This window comes from Podarcis melisellensis, assembly GCF_964234715.1.
Source record: "Podarcis melisellensis genome assembly, chromosome: 15".
NCBI classification, from domain to species: domain Eukaryota; kingdom Metazoa; phylum Chordata; class Lepidosauria; order Squamata; family Lacertidae; genus Podarcis; species Podarcis melisellensis.
In genome coordinates this window covers 15,774,602-15,798,385 of record NC_138532.1, presented here as the reverse complement: position 1 = coordinate 15,798,385, position 23,784 = coordinate 15,774,602, and the positions used below count along the sequence as shown (strand labels likewise).

Below are 23,784 nucleotides of genomic sequence, written 5' to 3'. Positions count from 1 at the left end.
GCGAGGGGGGGGGGGAGAGCTCTTCTTCCCCTCCCAGCGGGCAGAAATGCAGGTGCGAGCGGGCCTTGCCGCTCCCGCTCCCTCCCCGGCGAGAAGCGCGGATGCTTCCAAGGAGAGAGCGAGAGAAGGGAGAGGGTGGCGCTGGCGTCCTCGCTCGCTCGCTGCTTCTCCCGCCCCGCCGTTCTTCGCGCGCAGCAGCAGCATCTCCTCCCGGGGAGGCGAGGTGGGCGTGCCTGTCAAGTCTCCCGCGGCTGCCCAGGCTGCTCGTTGCGAGGCGGGCACGAGGTGGGCGGATCCCCACCGGGAGGTGGTGGTTGTAGAAAGGGGGGGGGGTAAAGAAAGCCTCCGCCTTCTCCCGCTCCGTCCATCCCGAGGCGGCTCGTTTCCCGCCGGGCGCGAGCGCAGGCACGCCCCCCATCTCCTGCCGCCCCGCGTGCGCGCGCGCTTCTCTCTTCCCCCGCCACACACGCGAGCGAGCGCGCGTGCTAGGGAAGTCTCCCCCCCCGCTAGCCCCCCCCCGCCGCACACATCCCGCTCCCTCCCCTTCCCTCCCCCACGCGCCCGGCCGCCTGCTCCTCACCTCTCCACTGCCCGCCTCAGCACCGCAGGCCGCCCGGAACCGGCGCAGGTTGATGCCGATGGTGGCCGAGACCTGGAGCGCCGCGTCGAAGCCCGGCGCCACCCCGGCACTGGCCGCCGTCGCCGCTACCGAGGAGGCAGCGGCGGCGGCGGCGGCCGAGCCAGGAGCAGCAGCGGGTGGAGGCGGAGGAGGCGGCGGGCCGAGGGCGGCGGCGGCGGAGGCCGAGGAAGAGCCGCCCGCCCCGCCCCCTCCACCGCTGTTTCCCGCCGGCGCGGCCGCTCCTCCGCCGCCAGCCGGGCGCTCCTCGGGCGGCTCCCCGCGCAGGCTGCGCACGGCCGGCACCCGCACGCGGCAGCCCCCGAGCCCGCGGCGGCCCCAGCCACAGCTGCCGGGCCGGGCCGGGAAGCGCCACCGACCGCTGTGCGCCATCTTTACTGTGAGGCGACGAGCCAGAGAGCGGGGCCGGGCCGCGCCCGGGAACCTGCCTGGCGCACAACCCGCCCCTAGGGGCGCTGCAGACACGCGGCTCCCATCCAGGTTCCGGGGCCCCGCCAGAGCGCCGCCCCGCGCCTCGCCTGAGCCATGGCTCGCCGCAGCAGCCGCGGCATAACAGCGGAGCCTATACAGGGGCCGGGGCCCCCGCCCGGGAAGCGGGACACCTCAAAAGCCCGGCCGGCCTGCGCGGCATAACTTTGGGCGGCATGCTCGGCGCGGGGCCCCCGGCTGGGGCGGGCCTTCGGCTTCACTGCGGCCGCCTGGTCCGCCCAGTGGCCACTGGTGGGGACCGCAGCAAACGGCGGCGGCAGGAGCAGCAGCTGCTCCTACGGCCGCCCTTGCGAGGATGCCCGCCCGCGGCAGCCTCCTGCAACGGGACAAGGGCAGCAGGTGCAGCGCGGCTGGAGGCGCTGCAAGGCGGCCGCCCCAGATCAAGAGCAGGCGCGGGTGCGGCCTCGCTCTCGTGCCAAAACTTAGCCTGGCGGCAAAACAGCGAAAAAAGGCGCCTGGAGAAAAGAGCATCCTGGTGGCGCACCCTGCTAGGCCTTTCTTCTTTCTAAGGGTGCAAGGGCAACTTTGCCTTGCAACTGGAAGTCTCCGCTTCTCCCCCTCTAGTAAGGCTGCTCTCTTGCCCTCCCTTCTCTTCACTAGGCACCGGTGCGAATTGTCCCTCTGCCTCCAATGGGGGGGGGGGGGAGGAAAGCTTCACACCAGATTTGCTGATGAAACCCAAATTTGCCAGAGGTATCTGCTTTGGCCGCATGCTGTGCAGGAGCTAAGTGGGAAACAGCATCACTTGTCCAACTTCCTGCTTCAGCTTAATGTACCCATTCTGGGACTAAAAGGAAGCCACCCTCAACACCTCATAAGAAAGGTGGTGAGTATTCGGCTTTGTGGTTACCAGAGGAAGACCTCAATGGCCACATTTGCCACATTGGCCTTTCTTTAAGGACAGCCACAGCCTGGCAGACTAAGCAGCACAAGCCTAGCTGGACTGATAGTGTGACTCACTCTTAAATTTCTGTAGCTGGGGAGGATGGGATAGGCTAAGCCAAGGACTCACCCGAACGGATTCCCTTGGACTGAATGTGCTGTTTTGGTGTCCATATATTGCTTTCACCATTGCTGAAGGCTAGGCCTGCTTATCCATGAACCTTTGTAACTGTGAAAACTTTGTGGTGCTGGGCAATTCCCCACCTGCACTTAATAGGACTGATTAAGGGGAACACAGGGCAAATAATAACGGACCAGTAGGTCATGTAGTCCAACCCCTAGATAGATGTCATTATCCAGGCATAACAAAACCAAGACTCGATTTTGCTGTTGGACCACACAAACAACAGCATTATTGACCAGGCCAACGTAATACAAACTCTATTCTCTGCCATGGACTTCTCTAGTGGCAGACAGCGGATACGTAGCAAAGCCCACCAGGGAGGTTGCCACCGCTAAATACAATCTGAGCTGCAGAAATTGGTGTTACCGTGCTGTTGCTGCTGCTTCCGATCCTTTCTGAGGTCTCTCAATCCTGGGGTCTCTCACCAGCAAGCCACAATTAAGTTCCGTGTAGGCATTGCCTGCTGGGATGCTAAGCAACTACACTGAAACAATACTGTGATTTCTCAGCTGGAAACGGGTGGGGGAGGGGGGAGGAGAGGGAGGTTGGAAAGCCTCTACACCAGAGACCCAAGTCTTTGTAAAGTTACTTAGTTTGTGGTGCACATTCAGATTCCTGTGCCCTAGTAGAGAGTACTCCTTGCTGTCAAGCAGACTGGTGGGTTATTCTACAGCAACTCCATTATAAACATTAATATTCCTACCCACCCGTTTTAAAATTTTGGAGTCTTGGGAGTCCTAGAAAGTGGAGTGCTGTAATTCCAAACAAGGGCAAGGAAGGGAACCATCACTCCAGTCATGCACTTCTGAATATACATCTTTACAGACTGCACTCACCAGAGAGGGGTGGATTCCCTTGCCTTACCTTCCCTGGATCGTAGGCCCCAAGTGCTAACTCTGACAGCCTCCTCACAAACTGCAGAATGATGTTAAGAACTAGGATTGTCACCTCTATGGGTACAACCCATATTAGGCATAATTAAGCAGCACATTGTGCCACCTGGTCTGCTATCAGACTGTGCAACTAAGGCTCATTTTTCTCCAAAAACTGAGGCATTCCTTTGGCACAGATCCACATCTATATATAGCTGGACATTGCTAATGTATTAATAGTCAGGAAATGACTAAAGGGAAGACGACGTTTCTTGGGAGTTTTCGATCTAGAAAAGACACTAAATTTCAAGGATCAAAACCCACACTAACTTTACTGAGAATGCCTTGTTAAGGGGCACTACCATATATCCGATCCAAATAACTTTATTGTACCCGGCCATGACAAATCTGAATCAAAAATAAATACAAGCAAAAGGGGTGCCACACTACAAATGGTCTCTTATTTGTATCTCTGTGTTTCCCTTACAATTCACTATGTTGTCCAGGGTCTTCTTTCTGATCGTTTTGGCAGCCAAAGCAAAAAGGGTGACTTTATGAGTCAGTGAAGCATTTACATCGCTAAGAAGCCATAGGACTTTCTCTGCCAGGGAGAGACATCTTATAGAGACAGTAAAGTGAGAAATCGCCTCCTGGGTCCCACTACCATATAGACCAGGACACTTTGATAAAGATGTGTATTTTTGGCATTCTACCCAGTTTAGCAATGCTGATGGACAAATATGTTCCACTCCTCTTTGCAACACAGGAGACTGGAAGGACTGTGGCCATACTTGCCTTCAGGTGCTCCTGACTAGGAAAAGCATTAAATATTCATTTGGAATTCTGGTCTACTGTTTTTAGGAGAAAGCTGCCATACAACAGCACATAAAAAGAAATGCCTGCTAAAACCTCATGCTCATTAACAACCAAGCTTCATCCATCACAACGTGTTTCTTCCTGTAAGGTCTGTACTCCAGCAGACCTGCCAGAGTAAGGAAAGCCATAGTTTGCTGCACTTCCACACAAAGTTAAATATAAAGTCGTGCAATAATGAGGTTATATTTAAAGCAAGACAGGTTGAGTAAAGTTATCCTTCCAACAGCCCAGTCACATTGGTTTTCAAGGAATTAGCATGATAGGTTTGGTGGCTTTTTAAGTCGTGAAACCACTTCCACAGCCGGCAGCACTAATCTGCTGCATTTATAAACGTGTCAATGGTGTCACGCAGACCCTAGCACAAAGCTAAGGCCAGTATAATGTTCACTCACTGCTAGGCAACCAAAACATTATTGAAGCATTAGTTGATCAAAGGCTATTAAACATGGATACACAAATCAATCTTTGTTTCACAATTCCCCCCTTTGCTATAAGTGACTCCACTCCATTTTAGGAAGCAACTAATATTTCAGAAGGCAAGTGCTAGAAGTGGTGCCTGAGCAGGGCTTTTCTCAGTGGTTGCCTTCCCACTGGACACCTGGCTGGATGCAACCCAGTTAAGTTTGCCTCCTTCATATTCTTTTAAGCTTTCTGGGAGGAGTAATTAATGCCAAAACAGTATTTTCACCCAGTACTTTAAGGATGCTATTTTAAGTCATATTCTAATTGGTATTTTAAAAACCATGTGAAAAAAGTGAAGAATGGGTTTTTGCTAGGAAACTTATATTGTTGTAGGGTTGCCCAAACAGTAGAGCTTCAGAGGAAATCATCCCACCTACCTGCAATTTTGGACTGAAACAGGATCCAGGAGAGGCCAAGGTTACAGTATTTGGGTAAACTGCCTCAGTTTAAGAGCCTGGTATTTCTACAAACTCTAGCATCAGGACAGTATAAAAGCACTTCAAAATACAGGGCAACAATCAAGAGATACTCCCATTCACTTCCGAGTCATTCTTTGTACAGCATTTATTTGAACAGCCAACCACTGGTGCCTGCCCTATCCCCCAACAGGAGGAGGAAGAGAAGGAGTATTTTAGGGATCCTTGTCTGCATTCATGTCACCATCATCTGATTCTGCCCCAATCTGAATGATATTTGTAGAGACCACCACAATTTCATCTCAGCACTGTAATTTAATACTACGACACTGTTAGGAGTAGAAACCAAAAACTTTCAAACATCATAGCCAATCAGGCCACGTTTGCCTATGATTTCGCCGATGTAAAACCACATTAGCACTTCAGTCGCCACCAAGCCGTTCCTCAGAGCTTCCTGAAAGAAAAGAGAAATATTTCACAACTTTTGCCACTTTAGCAAATCATCCCTTCAAACACAAACCCCATTCCAGAGGCTTCCTTATGATCTATGATAGGATGCATTACATGGCATACTCTAGTTCCTAGAAAATATCTGCGCCCATGCTTCCTCCACAGGACTGAGAAAGAAGGGGCAGATATTTTGGCATTTCAGCTTGTGGCCCCCAAATTCATCCAAGATTCCAGCCTCAGGAATAGGAGCTCCTATGAACCAAGTAAAGCTTTGCAAGTTACATCACCTACAATAAAAGAATGAAAATGCAACTGCATGCCAGTTTACAAACAACTTTGAGACTGATGACTGACTGTTGCAGGCATCACTATTAGTTCTGGACAAAGAAGCAACCTGCCAGGATGACGTCAGAGGCCTAGCCCACAATCTCAGGAGTTTTTTTAAAAAAACCTAATGATTTACAAGTTGTAACGTTTTAGAAGAGTCACAATGTTTGTATCAGGGTAAAGCACCAACAACGTGTTCAGTTGGTCTTTTGCTTCATATTGACTGAGTTCACTTTTTACATACAGCCAGATATACCCTATTATAGATATGAACAGCTATAGCTTAGGGTAATGACCTTTCACTTCTGGCTTGCAGTTACCTTGACAGTGAGCTGTTTGATGCGGCCAGTTTGCATGCTCTTCAGCAATCCTTTCATGCCATCAATGGCCTTAGGAATTTCAGCAGGAGTTGGGGGAACCAATTCAACTTTAGCATAGTACAAAAAAGTGGCCAGGCGAGGCTTTGAATAAGTGATAGCAGCTGAAAGAGATAAGAGTGGGATGAGATGAGAGCAAAAGCAGGTGTGCAAAGCAGACATCTACAAATCACCATAAACTAATGTCCCACTGTGCCAAAAGTGGCAGTTTCCTGACAGCAGGTAAAACTACCGTCATTAAACACCTGCGTCCAGTGGGGGATCACTGTTCTCAATCTGCACACAATGGCCATTTAATATGAACTCTTGAGTGAATAACCAAGGTTAGAAAAGTACTCCAAATCCCCAGCACTGGCACATTTTTAAGCACCAGGGCAAAGCAGCACTTGGAATTTTTCCAACTCTCTAGGTAACTATTCGCACATGTAGGTCAAAACCTGCAGCATCCAAATATTCAGTGCCAGAACTCACTTGAGTGTTTAAGTACATTTAAAACAATGTAAGCATTTGAAGTAAAGCAAAACAGTGCAATTCTGGTCCCTACTGGCAACAATGGTAAGTGCCTTTAACAGTTTGGAATACCATTCAATAAGTAAAGCTCCCACACAGGTGATGGCGACTAAGAAAAGAGCCATCTCTGTAGTGTTGCCACGTTGGTAAGAATCCCCTCCCCAGCACGGCATTGTTTGCCAGGTGTCATCATGGTATGGTTCATGGGCGTAGCCAGGGGTGACAGCTGGCTCCCTAAATCAAGTCAATAAATAAAAAAACTAAGAGTAGAAATTGGAGAAAGATTTTGACAGATTTCTCTGAGCAGCTGGGGTCAAAAGAAAATAATTTAAAACAACTGTTGAGACATTTCAGCCCAAATCTGCTAAACAGAGCCAGACAGAGGATGATGACAGGTCGTGCCCCCTCATAATCCTGACTACCTTCCACCCTCCCAACATAAATCCTGGCTTTCCCCACGGTATGGTTTTAGATGCTAGGTTAAGACCGCCTTATTCTTCTGGGCATGCAAAGGTCAGTCTCACTGCATGCATATCAAACAGTTTTATTGAACTGCTGCTTGATTAAATTTTATACATGCTCTGCCATGTATTACTTGCTGCACGGTATTACTGTGGGATGGGATTGAAAGCCACAGTGCGACTAAGCAGCAAACTCGTTCCTTGGGTAGAAGCCAGGGCAGGACGTCAGGTTCCCTTAGGGCAATTCGCCGGTTCGACGCAAGCCTCAAATGAAACCCCTTCCTCGCCCGACCTTCGGCCCCACAGCTCTCGGAGCGACCGCCCCCAGCACCGAGGCTGGGGTAGGAGCAGCGGGAGTAGGGTAAAGCGAAGGGCCGCCCCCTGCCAAGAGCGGCGACGGCTCGTCGCCCGCCCCCTAACAGGAGGCAGGGGGCAGGCTCCATGGCCGGCGCCGCCTGCCCTTCCTCTTCCAGCGCGGGCGGGAAAGCGGCGGCAGCCGGGCGAAAGAGAAGCGCTTCTTCTTCAGCGGCCCCTGAAGGAAACTCGCCCGAACCGGCGCCCGTCCCCTGACTGACCAGAAACAAGCTTGGGCCCTTGGGTGGTGATGGCCGTCACCAGCTTCTGCGCAGCCTGCGCCATCCCGGGAGCGAGCAGCGGACGGAGGAGGACCGGAGAGGAATGAGGAGGTGGAACAGCGGACAAGCAGGAGCCACTCGAAAGAAGCCCCCTGAAGGTCACAGCCAGGCGGAGTGTAAGGACCCCGCCGCAGCTGCCCAAGCTGTGCCGGTCTCGCTCGCGCCGCCCACGCACTTAGCCCGGAGGAAGCCGCCGAGCTGCTGGGAGGGCGGACGTGCCTGCCGGCCTTTCTCAGTGGCTTCTGTCTTCGCTGCCTTACCAGCGATTTTTAAAATATTTTTTCCTCTTTCCTTTCCAGCAGGCGTTTATCGAAAACAACTGTCTATGGGGGGTGGAGAGAATGCTTGTGCGCGTGCGCCCTAAGCAGGCGCTGACGGAAGGAGGGTGAACGAAGTCCGTGAAAAAAGGCAAGGAGCCGCTTCCAGCGAAGCGCACGCGCAGAAGCGGAACGCGGCCCCAGGCTGGCTTCCCCGGCGAGGTAGCAGCGGGGCTTTTTCTTTTTGTCCGCAGCCTGGACAGGAAAAGCCGAAAAGAAAAAAAAAGAACCCGTGGCAGGCAACGAGGGCACCCTTAGAAGGCAGCCGTCATAACACATGTTCCTAATACATAGATATTTGCGTGCAGGTTATGGGTTGGGGGCGTTACAGTTAAATAACAGCTGGTGCCCGTGAAAGAGTTTTTGAAACCATCATAGTCACTTGACTTTACAGATAAAGGCAGATCCAAGAGCACTTTTTGCATGCAGAAGGCCCCAAATTCAGTGCTTAACCTTTCCGGGCAAGTCTTAGATCCCTGCCTCAAACCATGGAAAGTTGCCACCAATGTAGACAACTCTGAGCTAGGTGGACTTTATAAACCCGACATCATAATAAATCTGACTTTATTTAAGGCAGCTTCTGACATTCCTAAATCTGAGTTTTCACAGCAGAGTATAGCCCCATCCATCACTGGCGGAACACTCCCTAGGCCAGGGTTTCCCAAACTTGGGTCTCTAGCTGTCTTTGGACTACAATTTCCATCATTCCATTGTCTTGCCAGCTAGGGATGATGGGAGTTGTAGTCCAACAACAGTTAGACACACAAATTTGGGAAACCGTATCCTAGAGAAACCACCCACAGTGCCCCACATTGAAGTGTAGTGGGAGTAGCAGCATGCTTTTCACCCCCCCCCCCCTGGATACCTGCTTCTTCAAATTCAGGTCTTCTTCCATGGGGAGTGGTTCAAAAAAACAGATTGTGTAGGGGGAGATACTGTGGGACACATTTAGACAGACCCTGTCATGGAGCCCTATCCAATTAATTAAATTTCTCCAAGCCAATGCACCCCTGAATACAGGCAAGTTGTGGAAGGAAGGGGAGGTGGTTATGGAAGCTATGGATAGGAGGAAGAAAGTGTCACAGGGTATAAAAAGACGGGCCTGTGACAAGCATGTTGCCTGCTTTGGGGGTATCTGGATATCACACACTGCGAAAGGGGGTGAGAAGAAGCACTTTTGGTGCACCACTGATATTGGGAAACAAGTCGTGCAACCCTAAAAAGAAAGAAAAGAAAAATTAGGAAGCCCAAGGACCTCAAGAAAGCAGTTTCATAATTGCTCTTTATCTCCTTACACAGGACCAGCTAAACAGCTCAAAGTGTAGGATCTCCACTGGGAAGATTTAAATGTGTTTAGGCCCTGAGGAAGGATTGTGGAGTCTTCTATAGGGTTAGGGTTTTCTACACCAGGCTGGAGGGGAGGAAAGCCAACAAGAATATACAAAAAGGGTCTACTTCTGGAGAGCTGATCAAGTATATGCTCTACCTCATTTAAATGGAGCAGGATAGAATGTTTAAAACAAAAATACATAATTGTTTTGAAATGGAAATACTGAAGAGCAGCCAAGGGGCATGTTCAGCACACCAACTCCAACAAGGTTGCAGCAGTGACCCTGGTAGAGAGGAAGTGGTTGAAGGTAGGTGGCTACAGGATCAACAGGCATACAACACCAAAGAAACATGGACACCTGACACTTTTATTGGTCTAAAGTGAATGTCATACTATATACACACTGCATACATATTGACATGCAACAGGCACAGTATAAATGCAGGCAGGATTTATAGGGCACCTGCATGAACATGTACACAGTGCTTGGGGCGCAGGCCCACCAGCCCAGAAGACTTAAGTCATTGCCAGCAAAAGCAACAACGGGGGCTCATCACCACAGTATGAAATGTCAAGCTCGGGGAGGGGGCAAATGCTACAGCAAACATTCACCCAGCCTCTTGGTATCAACTTCCTCTAACCAAAGGCTGTTGGTGGATAATAGTCCCCCTGTGTGGACCAAAGTGAGTTGCAGATCTCCACCAATAGTGTCAGGATTGCATAAAGAAAGGTCTGTCCAATGGGGAGAGTGCAGCTTTTGCCTTCACATTAAAACAGAAAAAAGGTTTCTGGCACGAGAAATGCTGCTGCAACAGAAGGGAAACCTATCTGGGCAGGGATACGGGGAAGGGCAGTTGCTGTGGAAACCGGACAGCAGGTGAACCAAAAAGGCAGGGAGCAGCTAAAGATTCCTGACAAAAGTCCTAACGGCAAAAAACCCAAAACCAAAAACAGGCCCATAGAAGCCCCACACTTCTCCCCTCACAACTCTGCAGTGGTAGCGCAAAAGAGGGAAGGAGCAGGCAGCTTAAAGGTCCTGGGGGTTGCAGAAGCCCAGCCAGGGCCACAATCCAGGTCACAGAGTCCCTTCCAACTGCTCCTTTTCTTTCTTCCGCTCTGCGAGCCACTGCTGGATCCGCTCCTTGAGTTCAGTATTTGGTCTGATCTGGTCCATGGTGAGGGGGCTCCGGTTGAAAGGATCAGTCTGGTCACTACAAGGGGAAAAAACACCAGGAAGCAGGTAAAGGAGAGACTAGCTAGTAGCACAGATATGTGGGCAGGAGGCAGTGCCACCAACCTTTGGAGATGGACACACAGGCCCACCGCCACCCCACCAGATGGATATCAAATCAAGGAGGAAGTCATCTGGCAGACCAAGACTGCCTTTTATTTGGCCACAGTTGTGGAAGCCCAATATGGTGCTCTGACAGACCCCCAATGTGCAACCATTGCTGTGAGGCAGCCTTTTGTAGTGAAAGTAATTTGCTTATTTTAGAAAATTGGGTATGCCTGGAACGGTAGAGCTAAGTGAGGCAGACTCAGGGATAAATTGGGCTACCTTAACATCAAATGACTTTGGGCAAGGGGAGGTGCTTGGAGCTAAAGCCACCTAATATTTTCCTAGAAGAGATAAGCAATCAGTTGTTCAGCCTTGACCCTGACCCCTTCCCAGCCTTGTGAATACCTTAGGAGGTGCCTTGCAATTGTCGATCTATCTACAGTGACCCGAGAGGAAGGCAGCAGCACCGGGTCCATCATTAAAGTACTCATGATAGGGTCCAGAAACTCATCACAGGCATCCGCATAGGTCTCCTCTTCCTGCAGTTGGCGGTCTGCAAGGGACTAGAAGAAAGCCCAATAATTGTTAGAGAGGTGCCTGCCTGCTCAGGTCAATGGTGGGATGGATGACAGAAGGAAACTTCTCCCCAACACACCCAAGAAGCTCAGCAGACGACTAGTTGCCGCCGAGCCTTTGTTTAAGGGCAACAAATGAGAGCAAAGTTGTATTCTTGGGCCTGGCTTAGCTCCAGGAAGCGGCAAGGAATGTAATTCTGGCTTATGGAATGGGCTAATGCTCCCACTACACTCAGTTTTGTTCCCTTGCCTTTCCTTTCATGGAGAGACTTAGTGAAAGCCTATAGCTCAGAGGGTCTGCTCCTTGCACATGCTACTAGGTAGAGAAAGCCTCCTTCTCGCAAGAGCATACACAAGCTGCCCAGCTCAAAATGCCAACAGCAGAGGATGAGGCACCAACATGCAGCTCTCCAAAAAGGAGGGTTCCTTGTGGAAAGCAGGGAGGAAGCTAGCGCCAGCTCCCCTCCACCACCCCTCACCTTGATCCTCTCTGCCAGGTTGCTAAATGCCACAATCATGTTGCCAGGCTTGTTAATCTTCTTCAGGACTCTGACTGTCTGAGCAAAAAGAGTTGGGGAATACGATCGCCCGTCCTTGGGCACTGTGGCACAAAAGTTCTCCTCGTCCCTGAAAGAGAAGAGGGATGAGACAACACTGGGAGCGGCAAGGCCCTTCTGCACATTCAAGCAAGGAAGGGAGCTTCTCTGCTCTCTTCCCTAGGGAAGCCCAGTCAGTCTGCCTTACAGCCTTCCACCTTTGGCATTCTCTTGTTCTCTCACACTTCCACAAGCATACCAATGCTCTTGGCTTAGACAGACCAAAGGCTCAGCTGGCCCTGCCCTCTTTTTGCAACATTGGTCAACGAAATGCTCCAAAAAAGGGAATGATGGGGGAAAGTATTCAGAGGGCTGCTGCCACCACCACCAAGTTGCCCTCTCCTTTCCAATACACATACCCCAGATTTAAGTAGATGGTGCAGATGTCAGAAACCAGCTGTTGGGGTTTGAAGTCAAACTCACTGAAGTCTTTGACCTTTAAAGCCCCCATTTTGGGGCCCACCAAGTGCTGCAGGAAGTAGTTGAGCATGGAGATAATGCGCTCAGCCAGAAAGGGGTGCACAAAGAGGGACTTGATCTCTGCAATATAAACCATGTCTCTGTGAGGTCCCCTGAACAGCCCAGCTCCCCTCCTCACTCCTAGCTGGAGAGTTGTCTTTACCTGAAGTCAGGAAGGCCAGGGTCCCAATGGTCTCATTGGACATGATGTTGTGGAAGCGAGCCAGCTGCCCAAACATCTGCAGGCTGGCTTCCTTCTCACGCCGCAGCTCTGTAGACAGGGCATCCCACTCACCCCGGTCCTTCTCAATCTGCTGGATCTTGATCTTACTCAGGTACTGCAGAGCAATTTGAGGTGGGGGAGAAAGGGAGAGAAGGAAGAAGGTGTATGAAGCACACGTAACCATAGCTCAGTAGTCCTCTGGCCCATTTTCCACAATCTTCTATTAAGGAGGTGGACAGCAGCTGAGAGGGGCAACAGCAACAGATCAGCCAGACTGAATTTCCGGAATGGGCCTCTTTCCTCAACACAGGCCAGATGCAGTTCTCTCAGGCAGACATGGCAGAACAGAATTCTCCAGCTCACACCAGCAGAGGAAAGGTTGAGAAAGAGCAGTAGAGCAAGTGATGAACACACAACAGTATTCAGTAGGGGCAGGGGGAATGAATCTTACAAGCATGGGTAATGCAAATGAAGTTGGTCTGAAGCAGTGTTTCCCAAAGTGGGTGGTACCACCCCCAGGGGTGAGGGTGGGATTACTTAGGGGGCTGCTAAGAGGCAAGGGGCATTGGGGGGGCATTGAAGATGTAAATGACCATCAAACTTTGAAAAGATGGCATCACTGGATATTGTTCCATTTTGTTGCATTAAACTAAATAGTTTTAATTGGGCTCTGAACAAATATGCAATTAATTGCTCCTGCTCTGAATTTCGTTGTGTTGTAATTTCCCTTAGTGGACCGATATTTCAAATAATGCTTTTTAAAGGGTGGGGGAGAGGCACTGGGGATGTGTCCATGGAACCGAAGGGGTGGTGACCCAAAAAAGTTAGGGAACCACTGGTTTAAAGTGTCTCCACGCACACAAACGCTTCAGGGGAACTGGCCTCAGGGGCACAGAGGCTGCCAGAGAAACTTCCTTCCACTCCCTCTCCTGAGCTAGTTTACATGGTTCAGAGACAGATAATCTTCCTAGAACTTTCAAGAACTCTCGCCCCCCCCCCTCTTTCTCACACACAAACAAACAACCTTCCTGGTACTATCAGAGTAACTGCAGGTGGCAATTCCATTCATGGCTATGAGAAATTCTTGTTTCATAGATCTTGGGACCATTTTATTTTCCTCTTTGGTGCTCCCTCCCATCATCAAAAAATAAATAAAAAATGCTTTACCTGAATGGCTTCATCCAACAGGAAGATGGCATCATTCATGAGCAAGTTTAGGAAGCGCAAAAAGAGAGGGGGATTCATTGCTTCTAGGTTCTTTGAGGCATAGTCGGCAAGTGCCTGCAAGAAGAGGGAGGGGGAGAAAGAGATGTTTCCCACCCAGAGATTATTGCCGTCCTGGCTGAAGCAACTCATGTACCTCCCAAGCCTTACCTTGATGCTTTCCCGGTAGGAATCAATGCCCCACATATACCTGAGGATGGGGTACATAGGCCTGCGATAGTTGAACTTCTGCTCGAACTGATGGGGATCCCCTAGGCAGGGGGAAAAGAACAGGCCAAGCCAAAATGAATGCCAAGATCTGGCAGCACCACAAGACCAAGGAAGGGATGTTTTGCTCACAATATGGCAGGTCCTCATGCTTCAAAGCTGCATCTTGGCATGGCAGTGTGCTACTGAATGTCCAGATAGAACAGCAAAGGGCTGGCTCTTTCCACCCTCCACTTTCATGGTTTACACTCAAGAAAAAGCATGGACAGCTCAAAAATGTGCCCTGAGCCATGAATGGTACAGGGAGAGACGTCACCCATGTCTGGTGCAGCACAAGGTGCTCAGAGGACTTGGGAGAAAAGGAAAGCCCCCTCGCCCCTGAGCGCTGCTATCACAGATGCAAAGCATGCGACTGGGAGGATGGCTCTGTTCAGCAGGAATGGAAATGGCAGCAGCTCAAGGAGGAGGAAGATGATGAAAATGGCACCACTAGAGCAAGGTCCCTCTCTCCCACCGCCCCCTTACCAGTGAACTCAATGTCCACAAAGACCTTGATGAGGGCCTCGGCAAGGTAGGCAGCATGCCGGTAGGAGCAGAAGACCCTCTTGCGATGGAAGACACTGGAGACAAGGGGATTCTGCACCTGGTCCATGTGAGGCATTACAGCCTCTAACACTTCAGCCAGCTTGGCTCGCAGGTGTGGGTTCTTCATCCTGCAGGAGGGCAAATGAGGATCAACCACCTGGGAGGACATTCAAGGATGACTGTTAGCCCTGCCAACATATCCTGGAAGCTTTGCTTCTTAGTGGCTTCCTCTTTGTCTGCTGTTGACCACAATTCAGAGACACCAACTGGGGCAGAACTTGGAAGATGCCAGAACCACGAGGCAAGTGCCCCAACTTCTGCAAGTGTTACCTGATTTCTTCCTGGCTCAAATGTGGAATTTGATCTCCTAAAACCCCAAAAGCTTGGACACTGAGGACCTTAGAGGATAACCCTATAATCAGCAGGGAAAGCCCTGCTGGTGGTACCATTGCTGGCGGTGACCCAAAACAAGACCTTCTTAGTGGCAGTTACCCTTTAGTGGAATATCCTCCCTTGTGAGGTTCATTTGTCTTCCTTACGATTAACTTTTATGAAAAAAATTAAAACGTTCCTGTTTGCCCTGGCATTTCATGGCTGAAAGTTTTGTCCCCAGTAACCTTGAAATTATTAGTCTGAGTATAGGTAATTAATTCTAGGCATTTTAAACTGTTCTTAGAAGTTTCAGTTGCGCTGTTTGAGTACGGACATGCTTGCCACCCTGGGCTCCTTTGGAGGAAGGTGCATGATATAAATTGAATAAACAAATAAACAAAAATAAATAGCTATCTCACAATGCAACAGTCAATATAGTTGTTAGAGCAAGGGTGGGGAAGCTCCAACCTACTGACCAAACATGGATCTGTAGGTATCTTTAGGCCTGCCACGCCATTTTCAGAAAGCCACACCTGACAGGTAAGGATAGGACTTCAAAGCCCCTTGTTGTTCCTTTGGAGAAAGCGGCTCAAGGTGACAGTCTTTGTTCAAGAATACAGAGGAAGTCAAACAGGAAACCATTACCAGCTGCCTGAATGGCTTAAGCTTTCTGCACTGCCGTGCTAAGGTGTAGGAGCTGTAGCATCACTGCTTGGCTCAAAGGGGATTGATTTGTTCTGGCCATAACCTCTCTCCCTGCCTTGGTACTTCCAAATATTTACTGGTGACCACCCTTGAAGCCTGGATGAAGGGCAATGAGGTGGACAAGTGGCTGGCGAGGCCATTACCTGTCCACATCCCCAGTGAAGATAGTCACAAAATGAAGGATGTGCTCCAGGGAGTCAGCTGACGTTTCCAGAAGATCATCAGCAAAGCGGCGCAAGAATATGAAGAAGTCACCCAAGTTGTCAGCAAAAAATTCTGCAAATACAAAGCTCCAAATGAGGTGCTTGCAGGGAGAATGTTCAGACCCAGCCCTTGACCAGAAATAAAGAACTTACTTAATAGTACAAAGACTCCTCTAGAGCAGGACAGCATTTTAGCTTCTCCAGGGTCAAACTAAGCATACTCCAAGACACTACAACCCGGCCTTGCCTAAAGCTCACAGGAAGAGAAACCTATTTGTCAACATGGAAGGTGTTGGAAATGGATGCACACTTGCAGCTATTTCACATCTAAGGATAGAGACAGATGTGTTTGTGTGTCCCCATCCATTTCACTGTCTCTCTAAGTTTAGCTTTTTAGGTAGCATACACCATCACTGCCAGCAAGACAGACTCCTCTTCTGGAATTGTACATCTTTCTGGCACCAAGGGAGAAGGTCCCTAAGATGTAGCAGGGGAATCTTTTAGAGCAATGTGGAATCTGTACAGCAAGTGATGTCCAATTCAGGTATTTTGTGTGGTGTCCTGGGAAGCACAGCTGGTTTGGTTTTTTTTTTTTTTGGAAAAAGATACATTTGTCCTTAATTGCAAAGTCAACCCTAAAACCACCTGGGCCTTCAGTGCCTGCTCATGTGGGCTTCCATGTCTGGTGTTTCTGCTGCCAGCATAATTCTCAGGCCCTCTTATACATCAGCATCTCTTCCCTTCACAACTCCAGAAGCCTCAACCTTCCATCTCTAGACTGGAACTATAGACTGCACACAGGCACAGCCAATGCAATGTTTTGCCCCAATTAATTCAGTGATGGTGCGTGGATGTTTTTTGGGTTGCCAGATTTAAGAATCCTAGACCATGGTCACCACTGCCACCTACCTATCTACCCAGGGGTGCTGCAATAAACCAGTTAGGCCTGCTCCAAAGAGAGCAGAACTATAGGCCCCTGCTTGTAAACTATTTCGCTCCATCCCAGAACTTTTCTAGGTCAATTAAACCCCGATGAGAACTACACAAGGGTATATTTTATAATTCTCTAGATGCCCATCAGTCAGACTAGAACAGCAAGGGTGCTCTTAACTTTCAGGAAACTGCTGGAGGAAAAGAGGTGTTCAAATTCTTTTGATGCCAATATAGGCCAAAGAGATAAGCCCAACATTTCTGAATGGGAAACCCCTTGCGGGTCACCTGGGACATAGGCCAGAGCATTCTTCTCCACCTCAGACAGAGGGAATGTCAGGTCTACCAGCTCGGTCCCTTGGTTTCCAATGGCCAGCTGGACCAGGAGAACAGCCATGGAGACCTGCAGGTGAAGACAGTTCTGCAACATCTGCGGCTCTGTCATAGCTGTTTTGGTGGAGAGATAGATGGTCATGAGACGCTCAAACTGCTCCCGAAGGTTGTCTGCTGAAGGGCTGGAGCTCTGCTGAGCCTCTCGCCAGGCCACCTGCAGCCGGTGAAGGCTTTGGTTTAGTTTGATCATCTGGTCATGCAACCTGTACAAGCAACAGAAATACATATATTAACAAGAAGGTCAGAAGCAAAGTGGGGTGTACAAGATAGCCTCTGTAAGTATGGTGGGGAGATGTCCAAGGCTCCCCCACTGAACTAAAGATGCAACAAACTCAGGTTCCCCAGGAACCAATTCTCTCTTCTGGATCACACAAGCAGCAAACTGGAACAAATTACTGCATCCAGAGGCTTTTTGCAATCATTTATTTGATAGCTGCTTTGATTTGAGGGGGTTTCCACATCAAGGAGGGGGGCTTCAAGGGGACAGCTGGAAATCACGTGCATTGGCTTTACTGGTTTAGCTTCTTCATTATACCAGTAAAATCCCCTTTCCCCAAACCAATATCTGCTTAAACAAATTTGATTGGGGTGCTCTCATATCACTGTTCTCGTTACAGGCTTTGCCTGTCAATAGGATATCTCAGGTCACCTCAGCTTGCAAAGGCTGCCAACCAGGCTTTTACAGCTCAATCCTGCTGTAGGCAAATTTTCAGTCTCTAAGGAAGAGGCACTTGCAAGACCTTGCCATTCCCCCACACCCATACACCCTCTGGAGACAGTACCTGTGAAATCCTAAATGGAGGGTATACTGGGTCAACACCAAGTTCTCCGTCACGAGGTTGTAGCTGGGGGCAAACTCTGGCTCCTGCTCAGTTGTGGCTGGGATCAAGCAGGTTTCTTTCTCCAAACCTTGAAGGAAGTTAACAGGAATTGCTTCCCCACCAAGCAACACCTACCAGGAGGATGCCAGAGCCAATGGGAGCACTCTGGTTTCCTCCAGCTCTTCCTCTGCCCTTGCCAGCAGCCTCCTCCCTTACAGGCTGCCTTGCCAAGAGTATGAGGACAAGATTTGGGCACCTGCAAAGTCGTGGCTCACCTTTCATATGCACATTCTTGCTCCGCTGCTCTTCCTCATTCAGCTCTTTCAGCGCACAGTAGGTAGGGTCAAATGTGAGGAGCCGGGGCGATCTGGGTTTACAAAAGGGCTGGCATAGCCTGAGGAGGGCGGCCCCCAAGTTCAGGAAGAAGGCATCCGAGGCATACATCTGGAAGAAAATCTCTGGCATCTGGTTGGCCCATATCTTCGTGCGGCCTGCATTAGCATGGAGACAGTTTCCCAGCCAGGACAGGATTCGGTGCTTTGTTTGTGGTGATAGCTGCAGCAGGTTCTTGAGCATCTGGTAGATCTTCTCATGGAACTGAGCCATGAACTGTTACCAAAACATCAGAAGTCTTAAGATGTGTACAACACACACACTTGCTCAGTCAACTTAAACTGGGATCTTCCACATGCAGTATCTGTGCTCTACCCACTGAGCTATGCCTCCTCTCTCCTAAACTTTCAGCAGTTAATGGGTCTTGGTCTTCTCAAATACCCCAAGCATCATGAATTTCCTGCAGAGGTTTTCACTATACTTTGATGTTGACAATCTGTGACTTAAGGAACAACCAAGAACCCACCAAATCACACTAGAGAGGTAAATTTAAGAGACAGAAGCTGTCATTTTCCGCCGCTGTCCCCTCTACTCTGCCTGGTTAAGCTACACTGGTATGAAATGTGCACCTCCACACACCTGATGGATGTTGGATTCCTGCACCTTGATCTCCTGAGGGCTGGACCGAGAGGGATTCAAGAAGTAATCATGGTTCTCTACCACACCTGGGGTCTTCAACAAGCATGAGATGCTCAAGATAGCTCCCAGCAAAGTCTTCTGGTAGAGCTGCCCATTGGCTGGGTCCTTTGGCTGGATGTACTCTACAAAAACCTGAACAAACAGAAATAGAAGGTACTGCTGGTCAGCCAGTACAGGTAAAGCCTTGATGTAAGTAGTGGAATGAAGGACACCCTTTTATGGAATGATGGCTCTGCCATATTGGCCAGCCTATCATTGATGCATGTTGCAACCGCAGCACAGAATCAGGAAGGCCATGCTCCCTTCACAGTGAAGAGAACAAGCAACTACCCCTCTGCCCAGGAGGGAAGCTGAAAATGGCCATGGCTGATTGCTTTGCTGCTCCCTGGCACCCTGAAGAGGCTAGCCAAATGCTCACTTTTGCTATATCTTTCTGCCTAGTGAAGTACAGGAGCATGTCCAGGTAGGAGTAGAGCAGGATCTGGCAAAGGTGCAGCTCTCGGATCCGTCCCAAGAGGATATCAAAGACAGGCACCATTACTTCCTCAAAGGTCTTCACTTCCTCATCCATAGTGAGGCCTTCTATGACTTCCTCCAGGAACTCAGTCACATCTTCAAAGCCTACAGTAAGAGAGTAGGAGAGAACACCAATCCTTTATGCATTCTCACAGAAAGATACAGGCACCCCAACACATTTACAACTATAATAAAAAGGTGGGGTATCTTTGAGGGACCTCCTGCAGTTGTAGCCCATTAACTTCTTCTAGGGTGCCCAGCTCTGCCTCTGTAACTTACGGGCTCCTCTAAGGGACTCCAGCATCAAGTCCACTAGCTGCTCGTAGACATTTTGGTTGATATAGATCTCCGGGGTGAGGAGGACCGTGCGAGTGTTGGACACTGAAAGGTTTCGGCAGCGCATGGCAAAGGGCAACAGGTTCTCTGGCACTTTGGTAATCTAGGAGAACAGAGGAGAGCACTTTGTCTCTGGTCTGCTGGGCTGCTCTGCTCAGGCAGTCAGACTTGCTGACAGGGATGTGGGGCGTTGACCCACCTCCTCCTTTGCCCTCTGGAAGCTGGCAAAGAGGTAGCGAAATATGTGCTTCTCCCCTGCATCTCTTTCAGCTGATAGATTCTGTATGCCAGCCGAGGTCATGTGAATCAGGTGATTCCCTGGTTCAGGGAGGAGTAGCCGGGTAAAGAGAGCCTGGAGAGACATGCCAAGCCGGACATAAATGGTCAGTACACAACCCTGCCTGCCCACCAGCCACAGAGAGCAAATGCCCAACTATGTATCAAAAACAAACAGTAAGACCAGAAGGTCATCCAAGACACCTTCTGTGGCTAAGGCCAGATCCTTCACCCACTTTATCATGAGCTGTAAGCAAATGGGTGATAGGATTCAGGCACCCAGGTCAGACAAGTCTGCTTGATTAAACAAAAAGTCCAAAATGCAACGTTGGTGGCTCTAGAACAGGGGTGGCTAACTTGTGCCCCTCCAGATGTTGTTGGACTATAACTCCCATCAGCCCCAAACCAGTATGGCTAGTGGTTGAGGATTATTCAAGCTAAAGTCTAACAACATTTGCAGGTCCATAGGTTAGTCAGCCTTGCTCTATAAAGTGAGCACTACAAAAGGAGAGAAGGCAAATGTCTTCCATTCACAAGACTGATCCAGCTGAAGGGTCCTTCAAGAACATCAGCACAGAGAACAGTGTGTCCTGAAGGGCAAAGCCTGCATCCTTCACCAAGGCTCACGGACGCTCTGCCAAGCCCTCAGTCAGGCAGAAAAAACAACTGCATTTGCATATGCACAGATACCTGCTCCACATTCTCCATGTCAAGCCAATCCTGATCCTCCAAGTCTGTTGCCATTTCCTCCAAGTACACACAGCGTGCAGGAATCCCATTGCCACTTTTGAGATTGGGGTCACCTGCAGGTTGGGAATCATCAAACCAGCAACATCAGTAACACTACAAGCATGAATCTGTGTCCCTACAAGCCCAAGCCCCCAACCCATACATCATCCTCCCGCCCCATCTTTCTATTTATTTATTGAATTTATATACCACCCTGTACCCAGAAGTCTCAGGGTGGTTCATAGAACAAAATCAACATATAAAACCACAAAATATATAATCAAAATAAAAACAACAACCCAATAACCCCCCTCCCTAGTTTGGAAGACGTTAACTTCATTTTTCCTAAAGGGAGAATTTATTTTTATCAGTTCACTGGGGAAGAGGAAGGGAGAGATTTAAGCTTTGTTTTATTGAGTGCCAGTGGCACAGCACATGCCTGAAGGGACACAGCCATTTCAGCATTTTGGAACAGTTTGAGACTTTTAAGGCAACTGATGCACATAGGAATCCAAGCTTGAGGGGTTTTTTTGCCCCACACAAATCATTGTGCAGCAGAATAGAGCAGCACTATTACAGGAAACACTACTCCCTGCCACCACACTTGATGTGTCAGGAAAGCATTTATACAGTGACAAGCATAGTGTAAGAGAAACCGCACACAGCCAAGTTCTTTAAGAGATTCTGCAGCACATAGTACAGCAAAAGGAACTACAAGTGGAAGATTATCTGTATTGAGTCTACAGCCACCTTAGAATACTGCAGCCCTACTCTCAGGAAGCTGCAAAAATCCTAGTATAACTGAGAGTTCCTCCTAGTCTGGACCCCAGGAACTAACTCCCCATACTCACTGTTGTCAAGCGTGATCAGGAAGATTCTCTGGATCATGTGGTTGATGTTGAGCTGCTCACAAAGCTCCTGCTGGGAACGAAATGAGCGGCTGATCTCAGCCACGGAGTAGTCACAATCATCCAGGCTTTCAGACACGCTGTTGTCAGAATCATCTTGGCTGGCCGAGGTTTCCTCCACTAGAGAAGTAGAACTAGTTAAGAAGCAGCCTAACTTGGTCCCACCAGGCACCAGCCACGCACCCTGGCCTTTTGCCCTGGAGGGCTCTGCGTCAAGAAGAAGGAGGGACCAGCATGGCCTTTGCCTCAGATTTGGCTTCTTGATAAGGTGTCAGGCATCAGGCAAATATAGCTACCAGCCACAAAGTCAGCTTACCACAAATCACAAACATGTTGTTGTCACCTCTAGAAAATGCGTGGAGACTGGTTGCCAGCCCCACATGGGTACCACTTGAACCTTATCACCCAAACACAATTTGTTTGCCTATCTGGGCCAACCAAGACACAGAAAGGCTGCCTCAGTGACTATCCCACCACCACGAACTCTCTCTGCTCTTCCAAAGATTTGCACAACTTGAAGCAGAGGAAAAACCCTTCCATTTGGGAGCCTGGGGTTAAACCAGTGAAAAACTGAGGATTTCAGCACCTACTAGTTTTTATCCATTTTAATTCAATTCTTCTTCGCACCAATTCCTTAAAATCCAGATTAGTTTTTGCAATCTATGGTTACTGATGCCCAGCTTTTTTTGGGGGGGGGGGGTAAAATGGTCTGTCGTTTAAAATAAGGACAGGGAGGGGTGGGGGTACAGATAAGATCAGCCAAGTGCTTTCAGCAATGCCTCCACGCGGGATTCAACCTTCGATCTGACCCAATGTTTCCTAGGCCAGGGGCTTCAACCCCCCCCCCCCAAAGCGAGGCCGCCTCTCCCCCTCTCACCAACGGGCGGCGTCAGTTGCTGCTGCTTCTGGATCTCGGCGAAGTGCTTGGCGTCGGCGACGGAGCCGAAGAGGGCGGCGAAGGGGTTACTGGAGATACTGTTGTTGTTCTCCTGGTCGGTCATTTCCCCGCCAGGCGAACTCCATCCAGGGCTGGGGACCAAAGCGAGAGAAGGGCCTCAGAGGCCGCCTCAGAAGCCCTCTTTCCAGGGCCCGAGGAGGGAGCCTAGGAAGGCCCGACGCCGCTGACCCGCAGCTGCCGCAGAAGCGCCGGGCCAGGAGGCGACGGTGACGGCGGCTCCCGCGCACGGAGGGCCTGCCGGCTGGGCCGAGCGACCCGCACCGCACCGAGGCTCCCCCAAACCAGGGCAACCCCACCGGCCTGGCCTGGCCCTTCCAGCCCAAGGCTCGCAGCGACGGGACCCGCCGCTTCTTCGCCTGCTTACCGGTCCGCGACCGCTTCGAGACCACTTCCCAGTCAGTAAACTTGACAACGCGTGACGCCACTGGACCGCGCCAATACGTCATCCTACAGGGTCGGAGGCGGGCCCCACCAATGGAAGAAGGGGAGGCGGGAACGCATGGGGGCGGGGCGGGGGGGGAGAGAGAAATTAGAGCCTCAGAGATAGGAAAAAGTGAGAGAGGACCACGTGGTTGTGTTCCTAGCTCGCTTCCTATTTCCCGTTTTGAGAGGTGTAAAATCCAAGCTTTTTAATATGTACAGTTGTTGCCTGGGCAGCAGCCATCCGTTGCACTGCGCCCCGAAGGTAGCAGAAGACCCGAGTGTCGCCTCGTAGGAAACGTTTGCTTCTCCCACAACCTGCCACCTGTAAGCGCCAGTATTTGCAAAATTAGCCAACACCAGTTCCAAAACAAATACAGTGGTACCTCGGGTTACATACGCTTCAGGTTACACACTCCTCTAATCCAGAACTAGTGCTTCAGGTTAAGAACTTTGCTTCATGATGAGAACAAAATCGTGCAGCGGCAGCAGGAGGCCCCATTAGCTAAAGTGGTGCTTCAGGTTAAGAACAGTTTCAGGTTAAGTACGGACCTCCGGAACGAACTGAGTATTTACGGTAACCTGAGGTACCACTGTACTGTACATTCTGCCGTCCTCATGCCGCAAGTTGTAGTGAGGGGGCTGTGGCCGAAGGATCACATCTCGTGAAAGGCTTGCAGGGCCGTTTGCTCTGAACTGGGACAGCTGGGAGGGGGAAATCGCCCCCTCTGACTCGCAACAGCTCTCCTAAGAATGGCAGGAGGTCGTGCCCCGCAGCTTCCCTGGACACAAGTCGTCCCCCGCCCCCGCTT

General features: G+C 50.2%; 3 protein-coding genes across 3 annotated transcripts in view; all 3 read right to left on the bottom strand.

Moving 5' to 3' along the window:
- Positions 1 to 1,024, bottom strand: part of KMT2A (lysine methyltransferase 2A) — a 45,105-nt gene extending 44,081 nt beyond the window's left edge. Inside the window, exon 1 of the mRNA XM_081890797.1 lies at positions 581 to 1,024. Within this exon, the coding sequence (XP_081746923.1) occupies positions 581 to 1,009 (429 nt within the window). The 5' untranslated portion in view covers positions 1,010 to 1,024. The remainder of the gene's footprint in view (positions 1 to 580) is intronic.
- Positions 1,025 to 4,951: 3,927 nt separating this feature from the next.
- Positions 4,952 to 7,681, bottom strand: ATP5MG (ATP synthase membrane subunit g). Its single transcript, XM_081891234.1, has 3 exons — positions 7,519 to 7,681; positions 5,916 to 6,076; positions 4,952 to 5,272 (listed from the first exon to the last, which is right to left on the bottom strand). Exons 1-3 carry the CDS (start codon positions 7,580 to 7,582, stop codon positions 5,174 to 5,176), a joined length of 324 nt encoding a protein of 107 aa, XP_081747360.1. The 5' UTR covers positions 7,583 to 7,681; the 3' UTR covers positions 4,952 to 5,173.
- Positions 7,682 to 9,572: 1,891 nt separating this feature from the next.
- UBE4A (ubiquitination factor E4A) lies at positions 9,573 to 23,070 on the bottom strand. Its single transcript, XM_081890863.1, has 20 exons — positions 22,917 to 23,070; positions 22,472 to 22,623; positions 21,538 to 21,714; positions 20,648 to 20,760; positions 19,881 to 20,033; positions 19,625 to 19,784; positions 19,248 to 19,450; positions 18,770 to 18,961; positions 18,073 to 18,406; positions 17,759 to 17,885; positions 16,872 to 17,179; positions 15,594 to 15,726; positions 14,314 to 14,501; positions 13,732 to 13,832; positions 13,525 to 13,638; positions 12,298 to 12,472; positions 12,035 to 12,215; positions 11,559 to 11,706; positions 10,910 to 11,067; positions 9,573 to 10,436 (listed from the first exon to the last, which is right to left on the bottom strand). The coding sequence occupies exons 2-20, from the start codon at positions 22,593 to 22,595 to the stop codon at positions 10,301 to 10,303; spliced, it is 3,225 nt and encodes a 1,074-aa protein (XP_081746989.1). The 5' UTR covers positions 22,596 to 22,623; positions 22,917 to 23,070; the 3' UTR covers positions 9,573 to 10,300.
- Between the last annotated feature and the right edge of the window lie 714 nt (positions 23,071 to 23,784).

What these genes read in the sequence shown, in the direction of transcription:
- ATP5MG (XM_081891234.1), bottom strand. Translation starts at nt 7,582, where the DNA reads ATGGCGCAGGCTGCGCAGAAGCTGGTGACGGCCATCACCACCCAAGGG. An exon ending in AGGGCCCAAGCTTGTTTCTG is followed by an intron (nt 6,077 to 7,518) that starts GTCAGTCAGGGG and finishes TATCTCTTTCAG; the next exon opens with CTGCTATCACTTATTCAAAG. An exon ending in TCAAACAGCTCACTGTCAAG is followed by an intron (nt 5,273 to 5,915) that starts GTAACTGCAAGC and finishes CTTTTCTTTCAG; the next exon opens with GAAGCTCTGAGGAACGGCTT.
- UBE4A (XM_081890863.1), bottom strand. Translation starts at nt 22,595, where the DNA reads ATGACCGACCAGGAGAACAACAACAGTATCTCCAGTAACCCCTTCGCC. An exon ending in GGCAGAAAGATATAGCAAAA is followed by an intron (nt 18,962 to 19,247) that starts GTGAGCATTTGG and finishes CTGTTTGTTCAG; the next exon opens with GTTTTTGTAGAGTACATCCA. An exon ending in TTCACTGGGGATGTGGACAG is followed by an intron (nt 14,502 to 15,593) that starts GTAATGGCCTCG and finishes GCCCTCCTGCAG; the next exon opens with GATGAAGAACCCACACCTGC.